Source organism: Ochlerotatus camptorhynchus, unplaced genomic scaffold (genome assembly GCF_037179485.1).
Source record: "Ochlerotatus camptorhynchus isolate MF236.1 unplaced genomic scaffold, CSIRO-AGI_Acam_v1.1 ptg000209l, whole genome shotgun sequence".
NCBI classification, from domain to species: domain Eukaryota; kingdom Metazoa; phylum Arthropoda; class Insecta; order Diptera; family Culicidae; genus Ochlerotatus; species Ochlerotatus camptorhynchus.
Window position 1 is genome coordinate 3,565,039 of NW_027040699.1, and position 17,389 is coordinate 3,582,427.

The window sequence follows — 17,389 nt, forward strand, 5'->3', positions numbered from 1 at the left end:
AATAATTACGTAAGCACTCAGGATGTTAGAAATATGTTTACGTTTTTCTTTCATGGGAACGAGGGGGTCTCTGTGAAATATTTCACGTAAGCACGAACAAGTCAAAAACAAAAGTGCTTACGTAATTATTGTACGACCCCTTGGGAGCTTTTGCGACCTTTGATCCCACACCAGCGCGAAGTATTTTATGATTGTTGGCAAAAAGAAAACCACCAACTTGGGAAATGAAACTTTTTGAAGTTCATTCATTCGATTACTGAAATGCGCTGTTGGTTTGCCCATCAACCGTCGTCGCTGTGTGAAACGAGGCAAAAATCGGTCGAAGATTGTTGTGACGCAAGACGGGCAGGGCAACGCGGGACGATGAATGATGGATTACGCAAGGGACTTTCTCCGAAGAATGTCTTGGATTTTAGCTTTGGCTCCAACGGGCAGAGCATAAAGGTACCACGTCAGATTGCGTGCGGTTTGCGGTGGGTGTTTGCGAGTTTGCTGGCAAGAGTAAGCCGAAGTGGATTTTACCCAGAACAGACCATTAATTAGTGGGAAAACGAAAAAGTTCGTTTTTGCTTCGTTCGTCGCCGGTCGGTCAGTCCAAAGTGGATTGGTTCTACGACGATGACCTTGGGATTTGCTCGGGTCGAGAATGTAATCGATGATTGAGTGGGGGAATTTGTGGATAGCATTAAAGTAATTGCGACGTTTTTCTTGTCGGGATGATAAATTAGAATTTATGGCTTTGATCAATTTGGCCGTATCAATCAATGTGCACTGATGCGAACGTCCGAATGGATTTTATTCCTGACGTCGGACGAAGCTTCATTAAAATTTCATCCAAGCTCATTTTTTTTTAACTCCAACCCATGCCAAATAACCTCATTCGGAAAAACCAAACGAACCCCACCGATAAGTTGGGCAGCAACAACGGGTCGTAAAGGGAAGGCCAAATCAAATCCCACCCACTCGCATGCCATTTCTCCGGTTTTTTAATTCAATCTCCTCTCGATAGTCCTATTCTATAGTTGGATTATGTGCCGTCTCGCCAGCCAAGTCCCAGTCAGTCAGCCAGTCAGGCCCTCGCTCGGTTTGATTCGAAGCGACAATTCGATTATTCGCCTTTTCCTCTGTGTTCGTCGCCTCCGTCGTTCTTTGATTCAGGCACTGACTGGTAGTTTCGTGATTGTTTGTATGAGAGTGTGTGTGTGTTTGTGGGTATTATTATCTATTAGATTACTTTTCAGTTTCTTTCGAATCTTCTGGGGCGAGGTTGAAAATTGGGTCAGCTGCTGCTTTCTTCCCAGACCAAACTCAGAGAGATCAATGGCAGGAAAAGCTCTTTCGTCGGCGACACCAGCTGAGAGGGGCGCCAGAACGGATATTAATATCGATTTTTGACGTTGTTTATTTTTTTCCGTCCTTTCAAAACATAGTTGCATTTCTTCCGGGGAAGCTGTTTACCGTGAAAGTTGTTCTATACACAAAGTTGTACGGTATATATAAATAGTTACCGTAAGGAAAACGGTACCAGGGAATATTTTTATTACCCTCTGGCTACCAAATCCGAATCGTTTTTTTTTTCCTTTCTTCTCGAGGGCAAGGCAGAAATGAGCAATTCAAGCTGGGTCGGCTGACCTGGCACCTGGCATACAGAGGGGACCGCAAGGCTTTTGGACCGGAAAAATGGAATTGTGTATACACGAATCGTGGCTGAATGAAAGCATTAAATGAAACAGAAAATTAAAGAAGAAGGAGTTTCCTGGGATATTTTATTCCCAATGGTGTGCTGAGTCTATTGTTTGTGCCATTAAATTGCCCTGGTTGTAGAAGAACTGTTTCTGCTTGATGACATATATCGTTGCAATTGGAACTGTCTGCTCTCAACTGATTATTCTTTGCAGTGCATGGTTATTAATCTAGATCATTCTATCGCATTACTTTCTGTACTGTGTAAAGGGTGTCCACGATGAAATTGCCACACACAAAATTGATTCGCAAAATTCGAGTTTTCATCCGATTGCCATCCAATTTTCAGGGATTGAGAAATAACTATTAAACTTCATTTTACCATTTTACTCGTATTTTATTTGCAGTCCATACGCAAATGCCCGCACCTTGGCCTTAACCCCGGCCATAAGATTCTACACAACCTGTGAATCAACCGTTTTTTGCATGTAAACCCATACTTTCTTCAGTTCCTCGACTGTCTTCACTACCTTAGGTCGTTTAAGAAGGTGCTGCTTCATAATCGCCCAGTACTTCTCGATGGGGCGGAGCTCCGGAGTGTTGGGAGGGTTGAACATTTTCGGCACGAAATTGACCTTATTGTCCGCATACCACTTCAGCACGTCCTTGGAGTAGTGGCATGAGGCCTTCAGGAGAGGAAGCAGCCGCTTCTGGAGGCACTCTTTTATGTACACCTGTCCGTTCATCGTGTCCTGGGTCACGAAAGGTGCATTCCGCTTCCCGCACGTGCAGATGGCTTGCCAAACCAGGAATTTCTTCGCAAATTTGGACATCTTCTGAGTGCGGACATGCTCCGGAACGCTGAACTTATCCTTGGCCGTGAAAAACAGGTTGCCGGGGATCTGTTTGAAGTCGGCCTTCACATATGTTTCGTCGTCCATGATGCAGCATTCAACTTTCGTCAGCATGTTGAGGTACAACTTCCTGGCACGGGTTTTGGCGGACTTGTTCTGCTTCTCGTCGCGATTAGGGGCCTTTTGTACCTTGAACGTTCGAAGCCCAGCCTTAGTTTTGGCCTTCTGGACAAAACTTCGGCTTAGGTGCAGCTTCTTAGCCACATCCCTAACGGAGGCCCCAACTACGCGGTTGTGATTTTTGGTGTTGTACGGAATACTTTTTCCTTCACTTCTGGGCTTCCGATCGGTGGTCAACCGTTCCTCGAACCGCTTAATCACTCGCGACACCGTGGAATTCGCGATTCCCAACGTTTTAGCGATGGAACGATGCGAGAGATCCTTGTTCTCGTGATGAATGCGCAAGATTTTATCACGCACGAGCTGTTCTGTCGACTCCATTTCCGCGAGTTTTGATCACAGGACTTTAAAACTTGCAGGATGTAAATAATGCACAATGAACTAAATCCACCCAAATTTTCATTAAATTCTACCCAACGGTTAAAAAGTTAGAGCAATTTCATCGTGGACACCCTTTAGTCTGATCTTGGATACTGACGTTTTTTTCTATTTAAAGAATAAATGTCATGTAGCCAATATCCACAGTGGTCCAAAATGGCAATTTCCTTGTACAACGTCTGTTGGCAAGGAGGAGTCTAGGAAGAAGACGAATCCGAAATCGTCGAATCAGCTACAGCGCAACAAGAACTGAGGTACTCAGTTGGTCAGAAGCCTGAGAATTATTGAAGGCATTGCCAGAAGTTCCCAAAACAGTGCTTGCAGGAGCGGTGGGTGTAATGATTAAAGAGCAGTTCCAGTCCAAAACGCAAACCGGTTGGACATAAGTGCTACCAATGGTTGTATTTTTCATTAAAATCTTTTTTTTTTCTTCAAAGTACGTTTTAAAAAGGACGTGTTCAAAAAATTGATTATATTTTTTTCAAAAAATCAAAACTTGAAAACAGGGTTACTTCCACTCACTTGCTATAAAAACATGTTTTCCGGAATTATAAAACCATGAAATAGTATAATGCTAATAAGTACTAGTTAGTAACAAGAAGAGGGTGTAAAGTATATGTTTGACACATAAAATCTGTCAATATTGCTTTCAGTGCGTCACAATCAGCGATTTTACGACTCGTGAGCGCTCACTCTGAGTGAACGCTCACGAATCATAAGATCGCTTATTGTGACGCTCTGAAAGCGAAATTGACAGGTTTTATGAGTCAAACACATACTTTACACCCTCTTCTTGTTACTTACTAGTGCAACATATCATTTTAACATCTAATGATTGCATAATTCCGAAAAATATTTTTTTATAGCAAGTGAGTGGAAGCAACCCTGCTTGAAAATGATTGATTTGATCAAAATGACATTGATCAAAAGTTTTAGGATATTAAATACACTGAAAGAAAAAAATCAGTAAATTCATAGTAAAAAAACATAAACAATGATTTTCTCAAAACGGCTCCTTCGATTATATATTTTTTTGTAAAGAAAACTTGAGTAATTCCCCAAAATTTGGGGATCAGAGGCGTCGCGTGCCTCATTTGTTTACCTGTGCACCAAACTTTGTTCGTTATAGCTTACCACCACATATTAGTTTTTGTTTTATTTTTCAATGCTCCTCTCAATTACAATATTATTCACTATCTAACGTAACATTGGAAGGGTCTATCATCTTGTGTAAACAAAACTTGTATGGCCCTTTTCGCGCTAACTGAAGTAGGAGGAATTGCAAAACTTAACTAATTCTGGTTTTATTTTCACAAGGCTAACTCTTTTGACTGAAGGGTAATGAAGAATATCCGTCAAACACTTCCGAAAACGTTTCTGGATACAAAACAGTGAAAAAATGTTGAGAAAATTCATGAAGTCCCTGGGTAGGAAACTTGAATTAATCAACTCTTTATTCATCAGCAGAACACTATCAGAAAACAGGAGAAGCTCATAAGTTTTGACAGGTGCACCGGCGCAACCATCGGTAATTGAGAGACTTACAACTGACAAGACAGTGAGAGAGAACGTTTGCGCTATCGTTCTCCATTGCTCTCTTTGCCTGCAATCAGATATCCAAGTGCACAGCGAGAAATGCACGCTTTAGGCACCCATACATCACAAATGTTCTTCTAATTTAAACTCACACATTCAAACCGGTCTGCAAGTATGATAACGTCCAAAGCGTATCAGACTGCTGTTTCCGTGTTGTTCCCGTTTGACGTGTGACTGCTGAAAGTTTCAATTACAACTAGTGGTGCAAACCGCCATGTATTGTGGAAAATTTGTGGTATGTTTCAAGCGGTGATAGAAGGTCTGCTTCACAAACTTACCACCCGCCGCCCAAAAAAGCTCGCTTTTAGGTACACTATTTAACGAGTAGTTTTGTCATGGTAAAGGGTGATACGGTCAAAATTTGGTCAATATCAACTTGACGTATTTCTTTCAATTTTGCATTTAAAAAACCTGAACACCCCTCATTTTGAAGGTGTGTGTGTGTAGAATGTTGCTCCTATTTTGATTTTGGAATTCACTCTTCAGTTGTCAAAATGCCGTCCAAGCAAGAAGAGCAGCGTATCAAAATTTTGCTCGCGCATCGCGAAAATCCGAGCTACTCGCACGCAAAGTTGGCAAAATCGCTAAAAGTTGCCAAATCAACCGTTACAAATGTAATTAAAGTGTTTGGGGAACGTTTGTCGACAGCCAGGAAGTCTGGATCGGGGGGAAATCGAAAACCGGAAGCCGCTGAGACGACAAAGAGAGTTGCCGGTAGTTTCAAGCGAAACCCTAACCTCTCTCTCCGAGATGCCGCAAATAAGCTGGGTGTATCGTCTACAACCGTGCATCGAGCCAAAAAACGAGCCGGACTATCGACTTACAAGAAGGTAGTGACTCCAAATCGCGATGATAAACAAAATACGACGGCCAAAGCGCGATCCCGGAGGCTGTACACGACGATGCTGACGAAGTTTGACTGCGTGGTAATGGACGACGAAACCTACGTCAAAGCCGACTACAAGCAGCTTCCGGGACAGGAGTTTTATATGGCAAAAGGAAGGGGAAAGGTAGCAGATGTTTTCAAGCACATGAAACTGTCAAAGTTCGCAAAGAAATATCTGGTTTAGCAAGCCATCTGTACCTGTGGCTTGAAAAGCAGCATTTTCATAGCTTCCGGGACTGTCAACCAAGAAATTTACGTGAAAGAGTGTTTGAATAAACGTCTGCTGCCTTTCCTGAAGAAACACGGTTGTTCCGTACTGTTTTGGCCGGAGTGGTACGCCGCCAACAACGTGCAGGTGGTTCCCAAGGACAAGAACCCTCCCAACACGCCAGAGCTCCGCCCAATTGAGAAATACTGGGCTATTGTCAAGCGGAACCTAAAGAAGACCAAAAAAACTGCTAAGGGCGAGCAGCAGTTCAAGGCAAACTGGCTTTCTGCGGCGAAGAAGGTGGACAAGGTGGCTGTACAAAATCTGATGGCAGGGGTCAAGCGTAAGGCCCGGCAATTCGGATTTGGAAAAGCGGAAGCCTAACTGAATATTTTTCCTGAATTTTATACTAATTGAACTTGAAAAAGAAATTTAATTTGATTTTTTAAATAAACGATTTCACCGATTTACACGCGTTTTTCCTTGACCAAATTTTGACCGTATCACCCTTTAATAGCTTATTTTCTGTTCTGAATCTGTCAATGTTACATAGGAGCTACTACATTCTACTGTTCGGCTTGCTATAACTTGACTTGACAGTTCGTTATATATGTGGTCGTGAGATGATCTATCCATGGAAAACACTATCTCTTTCATCCTCATCAGTTCTTACGCGAGAAGTGAAAGTAACGTCAACAATGTGTTTACGTATGAATGATAAGGAGTGAAAAAGAAACGCGATTGCACATGCCTTTGTAGAACGAGGATCGTCTTCAATGGACGAAGTTGCATCCATTTATAGACCCAATTTGAGTACTGTAGACCAGGCATGGAAAATCATTTACATTCATTTCATGCATTCATTTACATTCATTTTCCCCTAACTTTTTTCATCAACAGAATTCCGCAAAATGGTGTAAAGAGCTTTTGTAGGTTTTGTTATTAGCTACAACTTTTAATAAGAATTTAAATCTGTATCTCATATGCACCACGAATTAGAGCAGGCAGAACTCGTTACTGTTTTTCAGTGAATGTAAAATACATTCACTGAAAAACAGTAGTGGATTCTGTTTGCTCTGGTTCGTCATGCATAAGAGATACGGATTTGAGTTTTTGACAAAAGTTGTAGCTAATAACAAAACCTACAAAAGCTCTGTACACCATTTTGCGGAATTCTGTTGATAACAAAAGTTAGGGGCAAATTAATGTAAATGAATGCACGAAATGAATGCAAATGATTTTCCATGCCTGCAGTAGACCGACATTACATCCACGTAACTGGAATGTTTTCATGTTAAAATGGTGAGATTAAAAAAATTTCAGTCATGCCTAATCAATATCCAAATAATAAGAATATCTAAGCTAACATGTTCCCAGTGAAATATCGACGGCAGCTCAATAATTTCATAAGATACGGCATAAAATGTAATTGAAGCCTTCTTATTGGACCGAGGATAGTAGGAGGATACGTTATCTGATCCCCATTAGGACTTGTCAAAAATATAAATGAATGCAAATTTTAGGCTCTAACCAAACCATGTCGAGTTCCAACCACCACTGTGGAAAAAAAAAACAATAATAATCAAATTCCTTGCATCACTTCCAGCTTCCAGCAAAGCAAGGCAGAAGCAGAACGACAGAATGCGAGTGACGCATTCTTAAAAACACCGCCCCCTAACCGCCCATCCCGTTCCAAATGAACTGTTTGGTCTGGAATCTCTTTTCCGAAAGCAGCGTTGTTTTGAATTGAATTCCCATTTCAAGTGCGGAGGAGGGGGGGGGGGGGGGTAGGGGTGGAATTGAGATCAATTTTCCTAAATTAAATTTATGATTTATTATTCGGATCGAGTCCGGTGAATATCATCGGACGAACGACGAAACACAACAAAATTGTGGGTGGGTGAAGCTACTTCTCAGATTTGGTACAGCTTATGGATTGGACAGCCGAGGATTTGAGAGGGACTTAAATTGAACAGTTGAATAGCATTTTCAGCATTCTCGGACAATATCGAGTGGAGGGGTGGGGGGGGGGGGGGGGTGGATGAGACTGGTTCCATTCCGGACGGACAGCAGTCGATTGTTGTACCTATGTCGGATTTGCGAATGTGCAATTGAAACACGATAATCCCAGGAAGCGATGGAGAATGGGCTGTTGTGGTTCTTGTTGATGCTGGTTAGAAAATAGACAGCAATGGAAATGAAGCTTATCTTGTTTTTTTTTCTCAATAGGAAGAGGTTGTTCTGGGAGAGCTTTGCTTGAATAGAACATAAACGCGAGAATTCGATCAACGGAGTGGAAATTGTCACTTCTCATCAAATGAAACACCATCAAGTCCCCTACGGACACTCTCCTATAGCATCGACAGAAGTAACCATAATTTCCTAATTTCGCCTCGTTTTCCTCCGGAGAGTGATTTCATTTGCTCTTGCCATCATCAGCAAGTCCTCGTTGCGGGCGGAAAGGAAAGTTAATTATTATCATCCCCGGGGGCATCCTAAAACCGTGCAAAACCGGTCCGACAACCAACCAATGTGACCGACGATGAACCAGGAAAAATATCATCATAATCCAACCAATGTAATAAAAAGCAATTCTCGTGTGGATTATTATTGCCGCCCTCCTTCCTTCCGCTTCCTGAACTTAAGCCGCAATATTGTCTGTCTGGTATCGTAAAAGCACAGCAGAATGAACCAACAGGCTTTCCTTGGCCAGTCTTGTGGCCGGTGCGGGACCAAATAATTTCTTTTAACGACCGTACTTCCCGCAAAAAAAAAAGAAACGAAGCAAAACACAATACACCTAGCCATTACTCTGTTGCTCAATATAACCGAGAAGGATACGTCGGAAAGACCGTGGATGTGGACGTAAATTATTCTCGAGCGATTTATTAATTTTAGTTTTTTTTTCTCCCTCTCTTTCAGGAACAAAGCCATAAATCATACCGGCCCCTGTGTGTGCTGACGTTCCGGTGGAACTATTTGCTGCATGGGCTCGAACCGGCCGGGTACCATCTTGTGAATGTGGTCCTGCACACGATCGTTTCGCTGATGTACTTCCGGTAAGTGTTTCACTTTTCCATCCAAGAACTGGCTTTTATGGCGGATTTCTACTAACATCATGTGGTTTTTCTTTTATATTGGTTGTCCTTGGGGTCAAGGAGGTGCTGGACCTTCTTGTTGGGAAGAAAGAAATATCGCATAATATGATGAGGAGAGGGCTTTTGAATTGCTGTTTTGGCTCGTGGCGCAGATTTATCGGTATCTCACGAGTTCGCCACTGTAGTTGACAAATGGATGTTTTGCTAGCGTGGGCAGTAATAAATATTAATATACTTCTGTTTCACATATTGCTAACAATGTGTGACAAATCTACCGTGTGACAGGTTTGGTGGTGTGGACTAAATTGATTTTCTTAACCCTCCGTTACTCGCGGCAACTTTTGTAACACGAGTACTCGCGCGTTGTACTTTGTACAACAGTGTGAGCTTTCTATTGTCATTTTGCAACCGAGCAACGGGTATTCCTTAAAAAACTTGTTATCACAGTTAACCCCCAAAAAATGCGGATAATAGAGAAAATGTGAATGGAAACCGCATAAACGGTGTCCGTACTACGTGGGATTTGACTTAATTGGTTACAACATGGAAAATCCTGACCAGATAGAAAGTTACTGCCTTAGGAAAAGTTGTTCTAGAGATCATAACCTCTTTTCTGGTGAAGAGTAGTTCCAAAAATTCTCACTACGTGGCGCTAGTATATACGTGCAATTTTCGCATATACAATAGTTCGAGATCCTGGGCAGATAGAAAGTTACTATCTTCGACAAACTTGTTCAGGGGGTCAAGACTTTTTGGGTGGTGGACAGTAGATCAGAATTTTTTCAGTACGCGGCGCTAGTGCACACGTGAAATTCTCATATTTCATATCTCGAGACCCTGACCAGATAGAAAGTTACTGTCTTCGGCAAAGCTGTTCAGGAGATCATAAACTTATACTCGTATACATGTTAAGTTCTCGCATGTGATACATCACTCGAGCCTGACTACATGGAGAGTAAATATATGTGGCAAAGTTGTTCAGGAAGTCAAGATCTTTTTGTTGGTGGACAGTTGTTCAGAATTTTATCACTACGCGGTGCTAGTATATACATGCAATTCTCGTATATACAATAGCTCGAGATCCTGAGCAGATACAAAGTTACTGTTTTCAACAAACTTGTTCAGGGGGTCAAGACTTTTTGGCTGGTGGACGGTAGCCCAAAATTTTCTCACCACGTGGTGCTAGTAAACGTGAACAATTCTCGCGTATGCTATAGCTCGAGATCCTGAACAGGTAGAAAATTACTATATTCGAAAAAGTTGTTCGTGAGGTCAATTTTCACACTACGTGGCACTAGTATACACGCGTAATTCTCGCATATAAAATATCTCGAGATTCTGCTCAGATAGAAAGTTACTGTCGTCGACAAAGTTGTTCAAGTGGTCATAACTTTTTCGCTAGTGAAAAGTAGTTCAACATTTTCTCACTACGGTTCCTTTCTTGCAATGCTTTTTAACAATTAATTCAATTAATATTATTCAAGGAAATTTTTCATGTTTTAAGGAGCATTTTCCGTAGGTTAAGGTACATTTGCCCTAGATTATAGGACACATTTCATTATTCATGGATACAATGAGTATTACTTAGGGATAAGCTTCTTAACTTTATGGAGCTTTACTTGCTTTGTCAATGTAAATAGAGTTACCAAACTTACAACATTGATGCAGAAAGGGGGGCTACACAATGGATTGTTTTCATAACTTATTTGGGCTTCGTTACGATGGGTGAATTCAACATTGATTAGGGTACATAGCGGATTATATATTGTGCACAAGAGCTTTTATTTATGGAACAATGTCTACTATTTAAAGTGCAATGTTTTCTTTCTTAAACGAACAGCTGTGTAATTTTATATAACATTTATGCTTTTTTTAAAGAACATTCTTGCTTGTCAATAGCAATATTTTAATGATTCTATGGTACAATTGCACTTTATCAAATTGTAAACCGATTAAGATTAAGGAGCATTTTTGATAACCTAGTGAACAGTTTTTAATATTTTAGGGAGCGTATTTCAATACTTTATGGTGCATTTCCTATTTTATAGGGTATTTCATCGTTCGATTTAGGGATCGATGTGCTAATATTAATGGCGCATTTGTCACAGCTTTAAGGAACATCATCATTAGTTAATGATCCATTTACCTTTTTGTCGTAACTTTATAGCTGATCAAGATCTCGAGCTAAATATGCGAGAAAGGCAGGTATATACTAGCGCCGCATAGTGCAAAAATTCTGAACTATTGAGCACCAAGCAATAGGCTTTGACCTCCTGAAAAACTTTGTCGAAGACAGTAACTTTCTATCTGGTCAGGATCTCGAGATATATCACATGCAAGAATTTCACATGTATACTAGCGCTACGTAGTGAGAAAATTCTGAACTACTATCCACCAGCGACAAGGCTATGATCTCCTGAACAACTTTGTCGGAAACAGTAACTTTCTATCTGGTCAGGATCTCGATATATTCCATGTTGTAATCAATTATGTCAAATCCCACGTAGTATGGTCACAGTTTACGCGGTTTCCATTTACATTTTCCCTATTATCCGCATTTCTTAGGTGTTTACTGTAATCAAAGTTTAGCTTGTTTGAATCAAAACAAGTTTTTTGAGGAATACTCGTTGGTTTCAGATCGATTGGTAACTCAGCAACAAAATGGCAATGGAAAACTCATGTGCGTTGTACAAAGTACAACAGCGCGAGTAACGGAGGGTTAATCTTGAGGTAAACATAACTCGGCAAGCAACTCGGTTGGGATCTTTATTTTGGGCTATCTATAATTCAGTAATAAGTTTCTGCGATCCACATTGTTATTTTTATTAGTTTGCAGAAATCATTGATTTCCAAATGTTCACAAACCCTGGTGTTTCATTTTTTGACGTAGGACTACGTCTGTGATTTCTATATGGGGGTACACTTTGTGGAAACCTAAAATGTATCATGTAACTAAAGTATGAAAGATTTTGACGGTTAATAACTCAGCTGCCCCTGGACCAATTTCAATAATTTTATCACCAATCGATCAGAAATATTTCTACGCATCTGTTAAATTAAGGACTTTAAAATTTTAAAAAGGTCACTATTGAAAATTTCACGAATGTGCAACTGTTGCTACGATCGTTAAAATTATCACCGATTGCCTGCGAAAAGCGATCTCCCTAACACAGATTTAAAAGTTGAATTTCATCCGGTCTCAAAAAACCAATCACCGCGTGGTGAGTGGTGGTGTTCTCTAGTACACAACAAAAGGCTGCCTGCAAGCAGCGAGCTGCTGCCCACATGAGCATCCATAGAAGGAGGTAGAAGCCGCACCGTTATTGATCGGAATCAGTAGCTCTTCGTGAGTCGCTGTGGTCCATCTATGTCAAGCGCGTCATATTAAAGAGTATAAACAGAGAGAATCCCACTCAAATTCCAATCCCCACACAAAACACAAGCTCCTGTTGCAGTTAACCAGTTTTACCATTACCAGCTTTAACCATAAGAAATATTGTTCATATACATCGAACTACGGCTCCGCAAAGCCAACGAAATTGAACCTTGAAAAATATATAATTAGAAACAAAGAATCTTCTTCTAATCAACTCTTAATATATATTAATTCTACAGTTCTTTTAGAAATCTAATGAATTCTTACAAAACTTCTTCTTCCTTCGACGCCTTTCAAGCTTATTACTTATCGCATATTAGCTTATTGCGTGCTCTCAACTTAGTATTCTACAGTCCACAGTTATTTATTGACAGCTTTCGATGCCTGTACCATTTTTGCATAAGTATAATTGTGTAGCAAGTACAATTATACTCTATGTCCCATCGTATACCGTAATGCTCCGAATACCAGACGGTTCTTTAATCCATACATTTAATTGGTCATTAAATATTTCGCCAATATAACACAATTAATATGCGGAATAATTCTAAAACGTGCATAATACACAGTGATAATATTTTTTTTGAGTCAAGATTTGTGAACTAAGTGTCTGGTTTTCAAGCCTTTGCGGTACCCTTCAGATTTATCGTGTAATTATTATCAGAATCCCTTTGTAAATTACCCCAGAATTTCTGGGTAGTCAGCGATCCGGGACAAACAGGACACAGCCGCAGCGAGAGGGGCGGGCATTTTGTGTTCAACCCCTGCCTCCCATAGCCTTGAGGTAAACATAAAATGCTCTGTTTATACAAAATGTGGGTCAACTTTTACACTTTTTATCATGCACACAATGGCAATCGATTTTAGTGATTTTTCCTATGGACCGCTATTTGTTCAATCCTGTCGTTCAATCAAATATCGATGATATGTTTTATGTTCAAGATACCCGATGAAAATTTTGTGTAGAAGTATCAAAATGTATGGAAAAGTGTTTTCTTTTAAATCGCGGAGATTTTGGAATTCAAATTCTTAGCATTCAATTCATTAAAATAACAAACAACCCATGGGATGATTTTAGCCGATGAAAAATCAATTATGACCTTCTGTACAGCAAAATTCCCTTAATTATTAAATAAATTTAACAATTTTATTTTAATATTTTGATTAACCCTGGAAGACTTCAAAAGTTTCGTCCGACTTCTCCAGAATTGTTTTTCCAAATTTCCCCGATTTGTTCTCGCATTCTTCAGGAGTTCCTTCGAAGTACCTCCGAAAGTTTCTACTGATTTCTTTTGAAATATTGTTCAGACATCCCTTGAAAGTTTTGTTTTTAACATTCTCCGGAAGATTCGTACAACTTATCCTGATAGTTTATTTTCTATATTCCCCAAAAATAATCTGATTGCCACTCCTGGAAATTTATTCTAGTTTTCTTGGAAAGCTTACCTCCACTTTCTTCCATCTTTTCACGTAAGCTTGCTCCAGTTTTGTTGGCATGATTTTTTCACGGAGAGTCCTACAATTTTTCCTGGAAGTTAATTCTAATTTTTCTAAACTTGATCTGGAATTTTATTCTGACTGGTATTGGTCAAATCTAACGATTTATCTTGAAAGCTCCTTCTGACTTAATTTCGAGTTAATAATAAGAAGTTAATTCTGATTTTTCTAAACTTGATCTGGAATTTTCTTCTGACTGATAGACCAATTTGAACGATTTATGTTAAAAGCTTTTTCCGGGTCTCCAATAGGATCTGTTGACATGCCACGGAAATATCTGCCGACTTTTTCTGGAAGTTTCTCTAAACTTTTTCTGAACGCTTTTTCCAACTTTCCCCGGAACTTTCTTCCGTTTCTGATGTCGGAAATCTGTCAGCGTGCTCTGGAAGTTTTTCTGACTGCTTCGTTTGATATTTCTTTTAATTTATTGATAAACCTTCACCGAGTTAATTTCCCGGGAATGTTATGTTTAGATTTTTTTCCGGAAAGAATGTTTATTCAGCCATTCCATAGCAAAACGATATAGTGGTTCTCAGAATTTCGTAAAAATTGGTAGTTTTGTTCCTTATAGCATACTTATCGTGACCATGTCGCTATAAATCCTTGATGATGCATGGTGGTCTAGTCGCATAGGAGTATTGAGCGAAAACCTAAGCTTTACAGCTTCAAACTATATAACTCAAAAACGAAAAAAAAAATTTGCTGATTTTTAGATATGTTGTGTAAAAAATGCTAAATTTTCATATTGCGCCCTCTGTCTACACACCATGAAAAGCAATAAAAAACAGATACAATCAAAAAACAGCAAAAAAGGTTATCTTCCATTTAATTCCACTTAATTAATTTTGGTATCAATGACAGATACGTATTTCGACTACAATGTGCAGTCTTCATCAGTGTCATTCCTATTTCAACTACAATGTGCAGTCTTCATCAGTGTCATACGTATCTGTCATTGATACCAACATTAGTTAAGTGGAATTAAATGGAAGATAACCTTTTTTGCTGTTTTATTTAGCATTCCGCTAACAACCCAATTTCATTACTTCATTACTTCAGATACAATCAATGTTTTTCAATACAAAATCCAAATGTTTAAATATTATTATAATTTTTTAAAAGGTATTTTTAATTACCTTTCATTTGGTATTTTGATCTGCGAAATCGACCCATAAGTTCAAAAGTTATAAATTGTTGAAAAAAGTCATTTTTTAAGACAATCAATTTTTCGGACCACACTTACATGGAAATAGTCACCCTTATGATAATAAAAAAAACGGGTCTAATATTTTGCGATAAGCAACAAAGCTACCAATTTTTGCTAAAATCTAGAACTATATAGTTTTGCTATTAGATTGGCTGTATTTAGAATGCTCTTTTAACTGTTTCCTCTCTAAATCGAAATAATTTCCGTAAAATTTGGTGAAATTAGTGGAAATTGATTCCCATTATATCACAGCCCAAGTAACAATTTTGGTTTTATGAGGGTTCTGTAGATCATGATTTAGACTTGTAGCATGCTTTACAACCACTATAAAACTTACAATGTTACTTGGGAGGTTTTGCAATAAAAAATAGCTTTTCTAAAATTTCGTCCTTTTTTCAAAGCCCCACCCCTCTACCATCCCTCTCCACCCTGACCATAAATCCAGACTGATTTAATTTTGACGCTAGTTTTACAAATTCATTTGATGAAACGGAGTAAGTCTTTCTTTTTGCTGCGTAACAATAACAATAACAATAACTTTTTATCATTTTTATTCTAATCAAAAAAGGTCGTTTGTTGACACAAGTATTGTTCTAAAATTTTTAATTAATTTTGATTATTTTTTTACAGTTTTAAATCAAATTAACCATGCATTTCCTTTCATGCATTTCCTTTCTATGGAATCAATCATAAAATTATCGTGAATACTCTTGAAACCCTCCTTAGAATGTCCAAGGATCCTTCTTAAAATTCCTTTGAAACTATCCTGAGAATTCGAACCTTTTGAAATTATTCTGAAAATTACCTTTGAACCTTAGTCACAACTCTCCTCAGAAATCCATTCGAATTTGTAGTATATTGGAATTCACTTTGGAATTCCCTTGAAATTCTGCTAAGAATATCCATGGAATTCTCCTTAAAATTCCTTTGAAACTATCCTTAGAACTCGATTCCTACGAAATTATTCACATTTTCTTTGAACTATAGTCACAACTCTCCTCAGAAATCCTTCGAAATTCTATTCACTTTAGAATTCCCAAGCAAATCTCTTCAAAAATCCCTTGGAATTCTCTTCAGAACTCACATTGAATTTGTACTATATTGAAATTCACTTTGGAATTCCTTTTGAAACCCTTTCCTCAAAAATCCTTCGAAATTCTCTCCAGAAATCCCTTGGTATTCTCCTCAAAAATCTCTTTGAATTTGTTTGATAACTTCCATATTCCATTTTTTTAATGATCCTCAATATACGATTCCTCTGTTATTTGTATAGGAAACCACTTGAATTATGTTCCCTTAAATTCTGTTTATAATTCTCTTTGAATTCTCATGAGAATTGCCTAGGGTTTATCATTAAAATAAACCAGATATTTTACTCAAGATCCCCATACCATTATCATATGCCGATCGATTTTTTTAGTTTCATATCTAGAATTAGAAAAGCCGGGAGTTAGAAGTCACTAGAAAAAAAAACCGAGAGATGCTGTGAATTTCAATGACAAATCGGAAAAAAGGGTAAATGGATGTAATGTCGGCCTAAATGCCCCTAATTTGGACCCATACAGCCCATCAGCAATCGACTAAATTTTCAATAGCGACCAAAAAAATCCATCTAGATAAAATTGATAAATCGCAGATTTTTAGCGATGGGTCCAATCTTAGATCCAAAGGCCAACATTAGAGCCATTTCCCCTGCTTCATCTTTTTCGAAAAAAAAAATATATATTTTGGACCTTCAAAATCTTTTAAGATTCTTCGACTGGACTAAATTTATTTTTCCTGGAGAATTTTAATTTGGTTTTGATTTGAAAGAGTTTTTAATAGAAGAATTTTAAATAGGATTATGGAGGGAAGCATCTGTGAATTCCTAGATATTTTTTTTTTAATTTCTAGAAAATCTACGGATGAATTTCATGATTTTTTGTGGATTGGTCTATACCGAATTTCTGGACTGTTATATATATAAATTTTGAAGGAATTCCTAGAGAGAATCTTACCCTTATTTTAGAAGAATTGTGAAACAAACTCGGTTAAGGGAAATGATTCCATAGGAGTTATTTGGGTTTTGATATTTTGTTGTTGTGAATATAGTCGCTTTAACACTCTTGGGTCATTCGTGACTTGTCCGACTACCACTACGCCTGAATCGCCCCCAGAAATCCTTCTCCAAATGCCATTGAGAGAATCTTTTGGAGTTTTCTTGAAATTCCCTTTAAACATTTCATGAGGATCAGGAACATTTCAAGGAAATTTTGTAATATGCTCAAAAATCCCAGCGTATTAGCACTTCAGAAAAATTGAAAATGCTTCTAGCATGCTGAAATTACTTAAGGGGGGAAATACAAGTAACACGTCAAAAACTCGACGATTTTTGGATTTTTTTTTTTGCAAACAAATGAAACAACGCAAACGTTTGGAGTTTTTGC

The 17,389-nt window shown here is 38.6% G+C and overlaps 1 protein-coding gene across 1 annotated transcript in view; it reads left to right on the plus strand.

Moving 5' to 3' along the window:
• Tmtc3 (Transmembrane O-mannosyltransferase targeting cadherins 3) overlaps positions 1 to 17,389 on the plus strand; it is a 705,524-nt gene that overhangs the window by 178,486 nt on the left and 509,649 nt on the right. The window contains exon 3 of the mRNA XM_065224254.1: positions 8,708 to 8,844. Coding sequence (XP_065080326.1) covers positions 8,708 to 8,844 — 137 coding nt within the window. The remainder of the gene's footprint in view (positions 1 to 8,707; positions 8,845 to 17,389) is intronic.